General features: G+C 39.7%; 3 protein-coding genes and 1 long non-coding RNA gene across 6 annotated transcripts; 2 read left to right on the top strand and 2 right to left on the bottom strand.

Annotated features, from left to right (window-relative positions):
- Positions 1-216: 216 nt before the first annotated feature.
- LOC146565884 (uncharacterized) lies at positions 217-4,330 on the top strand. 3 transcript variants are annotated; one of them, XR_014894169.1, is made up of 6 exons: positions 217-250; positions 372-503; positions 918-981; positions 1,340-1,492; positions 1,859-1,949; positions 2,544-4,330. It is a non-coding gene; the product is annotated as an uncharacterized LOC146565884 (long non-coding RNA). The 3 variants fall into 3 exon arrangements; XR_014894168.1 differs by lacking the exon at positions 217-250 and having other exon boundaries at positions 353-503; XR_014894167.1 differs by lacking the exons at positions 217-250; positions 372-503 and having other exon boundaries at positions 513-981.
- A 201-nt stretch (positions 4,331-4,531) lies between these two features.
- cldn29 (claudin 29) lies at positions 4,532-5,449 on the top strand. The gene has a single exon (XM_085289306.1). The coding sequence runs from the start codon at positions 4,580-4,582 to the stop codon at positions 5,210-5,212; it is 633 nt and encodes a 210-aa protein (XP_085145432.1). The 5' UTR covers positions 4,532-4,579; the 3' UTR covers positions 5,213-5,449.
- A 1,151-nt stretch (positions 5,450-6,600) lies between these two features.
- LOC146565886 (claudin-4-like) lies at positions 6,601-7,538 on the bottom strand. Its single transcript, XM_085289303.1, has one exon. It carries the CDS (start codon positions 7,410-7,412, stop codon positions 6,774-6,776), a length of 639 nt encoding a protein of 212 aa, XP_085145429.1. The 5' UTR covers positions 7,413-7,538; the 3' UTR covers positions 6,601-6,773.
- A 2,003-nt stretch (positions 7,539-9,541) lies between these two features.
- LOC146565887 (claudin-4-like) lies at positions 9,542-10,753 on the bottom strand. The gene has a single exon (XM_085289302.1). The coding sequence runs from the start codon at positions 10,536-10,538 to the stop codon at positions 9,891-9,893; it is 648 nt and encodes a 215-aa protein (XP_085145428.1). The 5' UTR covers positions 10,539-10,753; the 3' UTR covers positions 9,542-9,890.
- Positions 10,754-12,612: the final 1,859 nt, after the last annotated feature.

Below are 12,612 nucleotides of genomic sequence, written 5' to 3' on the forward strand. Positions count from 1 at the left end.
ACTTTAGTATCTCGTGTAACAATATGAGATCATAATGATTGCTTTTGGTTTTACATCTGATTTCATTTTCTTTTACCAGTGCAGCAATCAAGCTGAGTGAGTCCACCTGTGGTAATTAGGCGTGAGGCATTGGCTTGGGGGAAAAAAACAAAAGAAACAAACAGTATTAAATTAGACATGCACCACGTTGGTTGTTTCTCAACCTGTGATCCTCACTGAAAAAAAGGGACTGGCCATCTCTTGGATTTATGTAAGCATCTTGCATGCATTTAACACAATTGCCTCATGTTTTAAAGTTAAATGTAACTATATAGTGTAAAAACTACATGATATGCAGAAAGAGTGTATTAAATTGTTCATATCATGTTCAGGTGACGTAAGTCAATAAGATAGCAACGTTAAATCTCGTGAAACCACGCGTGATTTCATCTCGCGGGCTTTGGATCGTGGTTTAAAAAAGGCATCCATCTCAGTCAAGTCGAGCAGCCAACTCTACGTTTTTGGTATGTCTTGATTTTTTGAATTCATTTTTACCATAATTCAGCCAAATGTAGTTAAACGTCTAGAGTGTCGCCATGTAACATGCTAAAAAAGAGCCGTTAGCTTATTTGCTGTTTTATCTGTTGTCAAAGAATTGGCGCTTTTTCATTTGAATTTGTCTTTGGCACAAGAGCCGTAATATCACATTAAACCTAATTACGAGGCACTCATAACATAATTTGGTTTTCTGTGTGAATAGATTTGTCAACTGACTCTTCAGTTACATTGTGTATTTACTGCACCGTGGTGTTAGTGAGATTTTGGACATTGAACAGCTTTAGCTAATATCATCAGCGGCATTATGCTAGCTTACATCCCTACCCCTCCTGCCCTCACCTGCTGTCCTTTTGTTTTTGTTTTTTTTGCTGCACATTGAGAGATGACCTCTATTCTGCATTTCACCAGGAGTCAGCTGATGGATTGTGGGTTCAAGGTGTTATGGTAAGAAAGTATATTCTATTTTCGTTTCTGTAACTTAATTATAATAGGTTTTTTATAATTATTAGGTGCATGCATACTCACCCTATTAATACAACTGAGAGATCCAAAATCTGCCATAGGTTTAACTTATACCTGTATGTATTGCCAGAAAGGTGATTACTGGACTCGCATTAATGCACACTTGAACTGAAATGAGGTTGTAACTTGTGGGTTGTTGGGTTGCAAATCAGAAACAAACATCTTTGGATTTTTTTTAATCCCATAAGATCTGGAAACACAGTTTTTATTCAACAAAACATTACTGATTAACCAAGCACAGTGCCTGCTGTTATTTCAAAATAATTTTATGTCATTTCAGATAAAATGCAGCATTCCAGTGCATCCCAACCATGCCTTTACAGTCAAGGTTTCTGACGGAGCTGAGTTTCTCTCTGACAGTCTGCTGAAAGTGTTTGCAAAGTGATCGGGGGAACAGTGCACAAAGCTAAAGGATGTAGCTGCCATAATGACAGTAAGAACTTTAAAATTCTTTAACTACAAAGTGTATATGTATTGCATTAGGTCAGTAAAAGATTTTTATGCTACATCCATTGAAACAGTCAACTATTACCTGTGAGTAATGATTCCACTAAAAGGATGCCATAATTTTCGTCATGCATTTACTGGCCCACTGAGAAAAAATTATCTTTTTTTAAAAATAAATGTTCTGGAAACTATATATCCATAAAGTTGATGTCAAACAGGAACTTTTGATATTGCTTTGTAGATGCTGGTGTTGCATGTTGACTGGTTTAAAAAGTCAAGAGTTTTTGTCTGGGATCATTTTCTTCTGTGCTACTGAAAAGTTCACAAATCTCTGTTTTCTTTGTTATAATAGTCAAGGATGACATTAATGCTCGGAGTCCCTCATCAAAGTGCTCCGCATCTGTGTGAAAGACAATTGCAACATCTTGGTGCAGGAGTTCATGGTGAGTGTTTTATGAGTAGATTGTGGCTTTGCAACATTTAAAAATGCATTTAGTTATCCACTTGATCCTCATTGGACTGGTTAGGACCAGTAGTCCTCTTTAATAATTTGAAGTTCACATGAGGCCTGGTAGTGAACTCGGCCGCCGGCCCTTGAGGCCCCATCCCCACCCCTGTATTAGGGGTCACATCAGTGTGAAAAAACTTTAAATTTGTCATTCTAATGAACAAAGGAAAATCCCACCAATATTTATATTAGCTTTTGTTTGAAAAAATGACCAACTGACCAACAGCTAACCAAATTGTGGGGCTGAAAGTCTAAATTCTAACATCTTCTGAGTAACATAACCTGGATTTCTGATGGGCCGGTGTCTTTCTAACAAAAACTAATGTAAAGCATTTGAAATTATTATGTTTTTCACCCTCTCTTAGAAACTCTGTTAGACCATGAATGGCAGCATGGCAGGCCACTCTTTGGCTATAGCTATTTACTATGTTGCTTGCATTGGTTTAAATTACTCTAACATTAGAACTGGTAGATTCAAAAGAGATGAGTTTAAAAAGGAATCTTAAAGAAATGTTTTGTGTTTAACCAGGACTTGACTGAGGCCACTGCACAGATTGAGAAAACCACAATGAACATCTGTCTCCAGAGGATGCGGCAGGCAATGACTTTTCTGATGTTGTTCTTCAAGATCTGGATAACGTGACCTTTGCAGTAGCCATGCTGTTTGGACCTTTTTTATTCCTTCAACATGAGTTACCCATCACAACTCTGCTACACTTTTGAGGTGATTCAATGGGTGGTAATGGAGTTGGATGCAACTCAGCTCTCAAGAAAAGCTCACAACTAAGACAAAACTGCTCCTGCAACGAAGCTCACTGTTATGCATGTGAGGTGACCAGCTCTAGGTGAGAGGACATTTAAATCTCACACTTGTTCTGCTGCATTTTTGAAGCTCAATTCCAGGAACGGATCGCAGGGTTCATTTTTATATACTCTGCAACTGCCATGAGGACGAGCCGTTTTTTGTTGTTGTTTGTTTTTCCTTTTGCTCTGTACAAGTTCTGTTTGTCTGTTTGGCAGCATTTTTAAATTTCTCTTTGTATTTTTTCTTTCTTTTACTAGTGAAGAGATGTAGCGTGAACAGTTATACAGTCTAAATATCCCATATGGGTCGTGTGAAATGGTATTTTCAGTTTCATTCAGTTGAAGTAAAGAACGTTGAATATTTCTAAGCGTGCTGTTTTGAACCAAGATGTCACAGTATGATCAGTGCTGTAATTTTTGACAGTCACTGTATCAATGTTATTTTTGCGTCTCTTGAATAAAGGTTTTGACCTGCAAGTGCTAATTTCTTTAGTTATTGGGGTAAAATGGGTAGTGTTAATAGGAAGGTGTTTGCCAATTCAGTAACCTAATTTAATGTTAATGGAAACTAACATTACCTCAAATTGTTTAGTCATAATTGTTGTTTAACTGAATCTTGACGTTAGAGGCCTTAAATAGAATGTTTTGTATTGTTCTTTCCCAACATTTTTCAAAAGAAACAGTCCAATTTCTTTGCTGTGATTGATTCCAGAGAACACGGAAGAACTGACATTATTTAACTGTTGATTTATATAGATTCAGTAGAGGAGTAATGTCAGTTTAATTCTTTACCTACTGTCAATGCAGTGAAATTAGACATTTTGTTTTGAAAGGTTACTGGTGGATGCCAGCAACCATCTTGGAAGAGAACAATACAATCTGTTATAAGGCCTCCATTTGAAAATTGTGTATTTGATACTAGAATATAATAGCAAAATGTAATTTGAAGATAACATGTAGTATTTAAGTGACCAAGTAGTATTGGGTAAAAGTTATTGAATCGTGTTGGGATAACGTGAGAAAATTGTGAAGGATTAAAATATTCCAAGAGCTCAAATTACTTCATCAAAACATGTTTAAGTCACATTTTATCAACACAAATTGCACAAGTTTATTGAACATGAATAAATTGTGTTAATTTAACTCAATTGTTTAAGTTGCTGCCAAAGCAAAACATCTGTGTGCAACAAATGTCCACCATTGAATTAAGTAAATCCAACAACATATTTTTTTCAGTGCTCCTTGGTATGGTTGGTTTCTCTTTTAATGAGCCTATCTTATCAGGTAATGGGTTTTAATAGTTTTGATATTTTTAACCAAATCAAACTTACTACTTTTTTATGATTGTGGGATTTCTTACTTTCTTTCTCCAGAGGCAATAAAAATGTTTACCCTTCTTTAGAGTCGCTGCTCAGACATTTGAATTTTTTTTTTATTAAACCTAACATGATGTGGTTGGGTTTGTGCATCATTCCATATATTTAAAATTAATTAAAAAGAATTCCCCCTTGATTTGCACTGTTAAAGCTTCTTTTCTTTCTCTGGGCTCTGTTTGGGGACAAGTGGGCCTCTTTGTTGTCAAGAAAACCTCTGAAATCAAATGGAGCGTGATTGATGCAGTGGAGCCAGAGCCCACCCAGAGGAGGGCTGTATTCTGGGGGGATTTGTAGGTCATATAAAACTTCTGCTGAGAGTGGACTCTTATTTGGAAACCCTGCAAAGAACTGACTCGTCTAAAAAAAAGGGGGGGAAAAAGCTGTTATGCCTTCTTTAGGGTTGCAGATTCTGGGTGTTGGGCTGGCTGTGCTTGGATGGATTGGAAACATACTGATCTGCATGCTGCCCTTGTGGAAGGTATCTGCTTTCATTGGAAATAACATTGTGGTGGCTCAAACCATCTGGGAAGGACTCTGGATGAGCTGTGTGGTGCAAAGCACCGGCCAGATGCAGTGCAAGGTCTACGATTCCCTTTTGGCCCTGCCTCCAGACCTGCAGGCAGCTCGAGCCATGATCGTCATCTCTATCCTGTTTTCTTTGTTTGGCCTGCTGCTTTCTGTGGTTGGAGGTAAATGCACCACTTGTGTTGGGGACAAAATGGCAAAAGCCAGAGTTGCTATCTCTGCAGGCTTTTTCTTCATCCTGAGTGGGGCTCTGTGTCTTGTGACTGTATCGCTGCCTGCTAATACCATCATAAAGGACTTTTACAACCCCATGGTTCCAGATGCTCAGAGGAGAGAGCTGGGTGCCTGTTTGTATGTGGGCTGGGGTGCAGCAGGGTTACTACTGATTGGTGGTTCACTTCTCTGTTGTCAGTGCCCAGCAGGAGACAACCGCTACAGTGGTGCGAAGTACTCGGCACCTAAATCAACAACACCCGGGAAGGAATTTGTCTAAGATTATATTGCATTACATGAGAAGTGGATGAGCATGACCTCTTTCACAAAGAGTACAAACCTGTTTCTTATCACAGTGTATGCATAGTGCAGGTGTAACTAACACTATGGCCTTTTGTCTGTCAAAGTGTGTGTGATGTTAGATTACTGCAGGATTGGTGTGCTGGGTTTTTTTTTTCTAACTCCTATATTAAAGTTCTTTAAGTGATTTTTAACCAATAAACTGTTTATTGCCACATGTAATTTTTTAATTGTAGTTATTCTGCTTAATTCACTAAGATGTTTTGGGATCTGATTCCCCACCACCATCAGCAGATCGACCCCTCTGGTAGTTGTTTTTACAATTCAGACTTGGTTTTCAAACACAACTCGTGATAATACTTAATTTCCCAAAAATATTAAAGTTAAGATAAATTCTGCATTGCTTTTACTTTTGAATGTATACACCACTTTGCCAAACTTTTTTTTTTTTGGTGGGGGGCTGTTTTTAAATTTGATGGTACTGCTACTTTTACTTTATCCTCTTGCTATCTACCAAGAGGCCAAAACTGGTCCAGGAACAGTGTTTATAAATCACAGTGATGTGTTTGTGTTGTCCTCACTGGTTTCAACTGAGAATCAGGGAACAAAAAAAAAAACCCCATTCAGGTGGTTCAGGATATATCGTCTTTCCAAGACTTGGCAGATGTCCTCTTACTGGGCAAAGTGTAAATATCCATTCTTTAGAGGTGAAAAGGGGTTCCCTTAGTAACACGAATCTGAACAACAGACTGTCCATTTTACTGAAGACAGGAACTGTAAATTCCTGTCTTTACTACACGGCCAACTTCCTAGGAGTCTACTCCCTTGAATTCTTGAACGCTTTGTCATTAGAGGTTACTAAGAAGTAGCTTATAGTTCCAGTTTGGGTTACAATGTGTCTGTACTCTGAGTTCCAGGAAAGGAGGAGGAGCTGCATGAACAAAGCTTTGTCTTTTTGGTACTTAAACCCTGTAACACCAAGTGTGTCACATTTGATGCACAAGTTTTACAGACCTCGACGTCATCAGTGGGATCTTTTTTTTTCAAACCCTAAGTCACTCATGTTTTTGAGCTAAACTGTGAACAATACAACTTAGACATTATATGCAAGTTGGGTTTCTTTTTTCATTTGTCACAAGGTTCAATAAGGTTCAGATAAACACTCCCACTTCAAAAGGTTCAAATTTCCTGGCAATTGAAGGCTCATTATCCATTATCAGTGAGAGCTTTAAAAAATTCTGCATACAATCAAGTCCATTTCTCTTCACATGCAACTTACAAGATATATATGACAAACTTGGTGGTATTCATGCAAAACATTTATTTGTGAAAAATACACATTTCATCTAAAAATAGCATTGACATTCATTCAGTAACCTAAAATATACTTTAAAAAAGAATCAAGATATGATCAAGACATGTATGAAACCTATTAAATGTAGTAAAATGTGATCTGTTTTATTTTTTTTTATCTGCCTTCAGCCTTCAGAATTGTTCGAGTACACTGCTGTGCCTTTTTATTAGCATTGTAGCTGAGACACTCACACATAGTCAACATTTGAAGATATGCTTCTTACAGGTGTGAATTTGGCAGGTATGTAGGGTCTGCCACCAACTTTTGGGGGACAGCTGCTGCAGAGAAGACCACCTCCCATCAGCAGCACCGCAGCAGAGCACCAGCCTATGTAAAGTGAAGATCCAAGCTCCCTTCTTTGAGCCTCAACCAATAGGGGGTTATAAAAGTCGCTGATTACTGCATGAGCTGACCACGATACAGGAATCAAGATCAGCAAGGCGGTTATTATGAATATCACTCCAGCCACGATGCAGGTTTTAGCTTTGGCCACGTCATCCTCCATGCAGTTGGTGCATTTTCCTCCGATCACAGCCATGAGGATGCCGAATATCCCAACAATCACAGAGATGATCACCATGGCCCTGGCAGTCTGCAGGTCCTGAGGCAGAGCCAGCATGGAGTCGTACATCTTACACTGCATTTGCCCCGTGCTCTGGACCACACAGCTCATCCACAAGCCTTCCCAGATCACCTGGGCTGTGACAATATTCGCCCCCACGAAAGCGGTGACTCTCCACATGGGCAAACCGCAGGTGATAATGGCGCCCAGCCAACCAAAGAAGGCCAGTAAAACACCCAAGATCTGGAGGCCCTGAGAAGCCATGAAAATGCTGCTGTAACAGATTTCTACGCAAAATTCAAGAAATAAGAAAAAGAAAAAGTTGGCACCACAGAAAATTGAACCACACTCCAGTCTTGTATGTGCTGCAGATACACCTGCCTGATGATAGATTTGCTGTGGTCTAATGTTCCTGTGCCTAGCTGTGAGAAGATAGATGCTTGCTGCTGTGTTTCAGGGTGGAGTTTCTGTGTCCTCAGACAAAGCGGGAAACTGGAGACCTGATATCCACAGACCTTATTCTCTAGCTTCCTTCATTGTCCTCACACAAACAAGCTTTATTCAGTCGTTCAAGACTTCAACAGTGGGAACAACAGTGCTATCAGATCCTCAGGTGTCCTCACACAAACACGCACACTCTCTCTACACACACACCTACAAACGTGCATGCACACAAAGGTAAGGTCAGTCTCTGAGCAAAAACAAACTCGCACGAGAAGCTTCTTCAGTTCTGGGGTCAAATGGTGGCCCTGTGGGTGTGTCCCTCCAAAGAGGGACAATGGAGCCTCTGATGATCCTCTACCTCTGACCCAGTATGAACCTTCCAGATCCCTCAGGTCATCTGGATCCGGTCTTTTATCAGTTCCCAGAGTCAGAACCAGACACGGAGAAGCTGCATTCAGCTTTTATGCTCCATATATCTGGAACAAACTCCCAGAAAGCCTCAGATCAGCTGAAACACTCAGTTTATTTAAATCCAGGTTGAAGACTCACCTGTTCTCAGCTGCATTTGAATGAAGCACCAAATCCACACTTTTAAGCTTAAATTTCAAAACTTACATTTAACTACTGATTTTATCTACTGTTCTGATTTTATCTGTTTTGATTTTATATACTGTATTGTTTGTTTGTTTGTTAATTAGTTTGTTTGTTTGTTTGCTTGTTTTAATCAATTTTAAATCATGCTTTTTATTTGTTTTTGTTTCTAATGTCTTTGTAAAGCACTTTGAATCACCTTGAAACAATCAGCCAAGGTTTCAGGTGAGCTAATTGTGAAACCTGGCCCCACCCTCTCATGTGATTTCCTGTGGTCAGATGGCCCAGGATGTGAGTGGGCGTTAAGGCATCTGGGAAGGGATCTCAAAACTGGATTATAGATGGCAGAGAGTTGGTGTCGTAAACCACCGCCTCTGTTCAAAGATGGTCGCTCACAATGAACAATGATGGCTTCTTTCACTCCTCTTTCAAACCATCTGTTTTCTCTGTCCAGAATGTGAACATTGGCATCATCTAAGTAGTGTCCTTTGTCCTTTAGATGCAGATGGACCGCCGAGTCTTGTCCTGTGGAGGTGGCTCTTCTATGTCTTCAAGCAACTCCAGACGCTTTTCTTTCCAAGCTCCTTAGACTACGATGACCTGGATGACTGAAAACCTTCACAGACCTTCACAGACATAAATTAAGAGCTGACTGTAGCTCAGGTGGTAGAGCAGGTCAGCTACTAACCAGATGGCTGGTGGTTCAGTCCCAGGCTCCTCTAGTCTGCATGCCAAATATCCTTGGGCAAGATACATCCATCGGAGTGTGAATGCCTATGAATGTTATGTAGTAAACACTTACAAAATGTGATTGGCTGAATGAATTAGTTGTGTAAAGTGCTTTGAGTGCTCAGATAGAGTAGAAAAGCACTATATAAGAACCGTGGATTGTTTTACACTCCAGAAATGTTTGCTTACTACAAGACTTTGTTTCTTTTTAAATATTTACTCCCCTAACAAATAAAACTTGGTTCTGTGACTACATTCAAAGTCCAAATACCTTTGTTGTAGGTTCACAGTTTAACCAGACAGGCCGGTTTCCAGCCAGTATTATGCTTGCCACACCCAAACCTGTTCAACCAGAAAGTCGGAGAATGGTTGCTTCTCACATACTGTGACGTTTGTTTTTTAAGCATCCTTGTTTTGATTATGCCGTGTTACATAATGAACATGTATGTTACAATTAATATACATTAAAAATGTGTCAAACGCACAATAAAAAGAGTATGGATACTGTAAATACACTGTTTTTAATGTTAGAATTTCCTTTAAATGTGATTGTGGGTGACCACTGAATGAATCCTGTTGAACACAAACATTGAGTGGAAACAAAAAAACAGTAACACATATTCTCAGATTTGTAAACAGTAAAAATATTTATTTACAGTAGAAGTGGTGCATTGAGAATTTTGTATACATAGTTCTGAAAAACAATCTACAAGCACAAGAGCAAAAGTGAACATTTTAAAAAGATACATAAGCATATGGATATACTAGACTTGTTAGCACTTACACAACATAGTACTTTTGACACAAACACACACACACAGCTGTAGACTATGTAGACTTGGGTGTGGTTCCTTTCTTGGTGTTAACATCATCTCAAAACACTCCAACACTCTCATGAGGAGTCACGTTTCATCAAGTAACCTGAATTACCAACACACACAACCCATAAACTCTGGTGCATCTGTCCCAGTAAATATTTCAGACGTAGCCTTTCCCAGATATTGGTGCTGAGGCATCAGACCTAGTGGCAGCTGTGTACCTTGCATTGTAGGGTTCTTTTTCTTTTTTGGGGCAGCTGGCACAGAGTAATCCCCCTCCGATAAGCATCAAAGCAGAAGCACCCCATCCGATATACAGCGAGGCACCCATCTCTCTCTTCTGGGCCGCATTCAGAAGAGGGCTGTAGAACTCCTGGATAATAGTGTTGGCTGTCCAGCAGACAGGGACAAGGCAGAGGACCGCAGCGATGATGAACATAACCCCAGCTGCGACAGCCACTTTATCTTTTTGCTGTTGATCCTCCACACAGTTGGTGCATCTTCCTCCAGCTACAGCGAGCAGAATAGCCATGACGCCTACCACAATGGAAATGATAGTCAGGGCCCGAGCACCCTGGAGGTCTCCGGTGAGGGCGAGCATGGAGTCGTAGACCTTGCATTGCATCTGGCCTGTGCTCTGGACCACACAGCTCATCCAGATACCTTCCCAGATGACCTGTGAGGTGACAATGTTGCTGCCAATAAAAGCAGTGACCCTCCACATGGGAACAGCGCACACAACGATGACTCCAATCCAGCCAATGATCCCCAAGGCTGCACCCAGCATTTGGAAGCCAGCAGACACCATTTTGGTCAGATTTGTTCTTCAAGCTGCTTCAAATTAAAGTCCTTTCTCTTTTCAGAGGTTGCTGATAAAGCTCTGAGTGCGTATCGACGTTCTCACTGTGGAGTGATACAGGCTGTTGAATATTTGTTTCTTCCTTGCGATGAAGTCGAGTTTTCTGCCGGTCAGACAAGTCTGCTGAATGGGTGAGGAGTGGAGCAGGTACAAATGCCTGATGGAGGAGGGGCAATGGAGAAACAGCGAACCGTCATCAGCACCTGCTCTTCAGGTCCACTCCCTAAATATAAAGTTTCACCTGAACAGGTGAGCCGGTGAGCAGGTGGGTGGAGTGATGTCCTGAATGTCTGGTGACTCAGTCAGTCTGAAATGACAACACCTCTGACCAAAACTTACGACTAACCAAAAATGGTCATGTGCTCAGTGTTTTTGTTGTGTTACACCTGCGCTGATAATGGATGGCATCCCGCTGGAGTTCTCTCTCAAGTAAATGCACATAAATGGCCTTGCAAAAGACTCTCTGGAAGAACTGTATCTTTCACTTTACAGCATGTCAAGAGGTTGAGGGGGATGGACACAGCTCAGGACTGAGGGGAATATTATTCTTTCACTTAAAGTTAATTCGAATACTTTAATTGATTTTAATATTAAAAGTGTAGTTAAGAGTACAATCATTTGCTTGATTAGGCTTTGACTATGTCCCTAAAAACAATAATGATCAGTTTTAATCTCATATGAGTATTAATAATCTTTGACAGGAAATTATCTTCATCTGCTTTTCCCAAAGTCCCAACGAGAGAGTGATATATTTCCTTATAATTAGTTTTTTAAGAAATCATAAATAACACAAACAGTTTTTTATAAAATACTATCCAGTCATATGCAAGTCGGAGTAACAAGTAATATCACAAACTGCCCACCTCCTATTACCAGTTTTAATTTGCTTTTTATATAAAATAATATATTTATATAAATATCTACTTGTACATACTTGAGAGTAAATTTAAACAGAATTTCTCTTACTACTATATGGCCCACCTGCAGTACCATCGCAGCCCACCAGGGGCCCCAGCCCACGCTTCGGGAATCCCTGACCTATTTTATTAGATAACTGCATCCAGTGTAAAATACAAAGGTTCAGATAAAGTAAATTAAGTAAATTAAGAACAGTAAAATAATTAAATCATAAATTGAAATGAAAAGAACAAAGTACACCTAACTGTTTGCTCTACATTTGTGTTTGACCTCGAATGAAAAATTAGCAGAAATAACATGTAAGCGAAGTAGTGTAAATCTTTCAAGCACTTACTCTTCACCAAATTCATGAATTACTGGTGTGTGGGGTTTTTTCAAAGAAGTGCACGTAGTGTAGGGTGTCACTTACAGTCAGCATGAAGGAAAACAGGAGATGAACCAGCTCCAGATGTCACTCTTCCACTCTGTTTGCTTTACAGATTGTGAGATTGTTGCCTCTCCCAGTAGCTCAATACTGACGAACTCATATTATCCTATAACATTCTTGTGTGTGATGTGTGATATCTAATCAACCTATGCTTCCATAAACACTTCACAAGACACACCTGTTGTCCTGTCACTTCTGTTTTCTCAAACTGTTCCTGGAGAAAGAAAAAATAATATACAATCTTATTTCTGAACATGTTTGGACACTGTCTAAAATGTCAATAAAACAGATAATGTGATTTGCAAATCTCCCAAACTCCTGTTTTATTCTCTATAGAACATGGGGAACATGTCAAAAGGAAAAAAGGGTCATCCAGCTTGTCAACAGCTCTCAGTGTAAAAGCCAGCATCTCTGAAGGTATGGCAGTGCCTTTGGATATAGTAGCTTTCAGGTGGCATCTTTTTCAGAAAAGGCCTTGCATATTTAACAAAGACAATTCTAAAATGCATATTGCATCTATTACAGCAAAATGGCTTCATAGTAGAAGAGTTTTGAACTGACCTGCCTGCAGTCCAGACTTTTTACCAGTTAAAAATATGTGGAGCATTACGAAATGAAAAGAAGACCCAGAATGAATGAACTGTTAGTCCTACATCAGACAGAGATGGGAACACTGTG

This window comes from Mchenga conophoros, linkage group LG10 (genome assembly GCF_057382185.1).
Source record: "Mchenga conophoros isolate Kocher_MC1m ecotype Shallow Benthic linkage group LG10, M_conophoros_male_GT1.1, whole genome shotgun sequence".
Classification (NCBI taxonomy): Eukaryota; Metazoa; Chordata; class Actinopteri; order Cichliformes; family Cichlidae; genus Mchenga; species Mchenga conophoros.

Bases quoted from the DNA above. Each gene is read 5' to 3' on its own strand.
- LOC146565887 (XM_085289302.1), bottom strand. From the start codon at position 10,538: ATGGTGTCTGCTGGCTTCCAAATGCTGGGTGCAGCCTTGGGGATCATT.
- LOC146565886 (XM_085289303.1), bottom strand. From the start codon at position 7,412: ATGGCTTCTCAGGGCCTCCAGATCTTGGGTGTTTTACTGGCCTTCTTT.
- cldn29 (XM_085289306.1), top strand. From the start codon at position 4,580: ATGCCTTCTTTAGGGTTGCAGATTCTGGGTGTTGGGCTGGCTGTGCTT.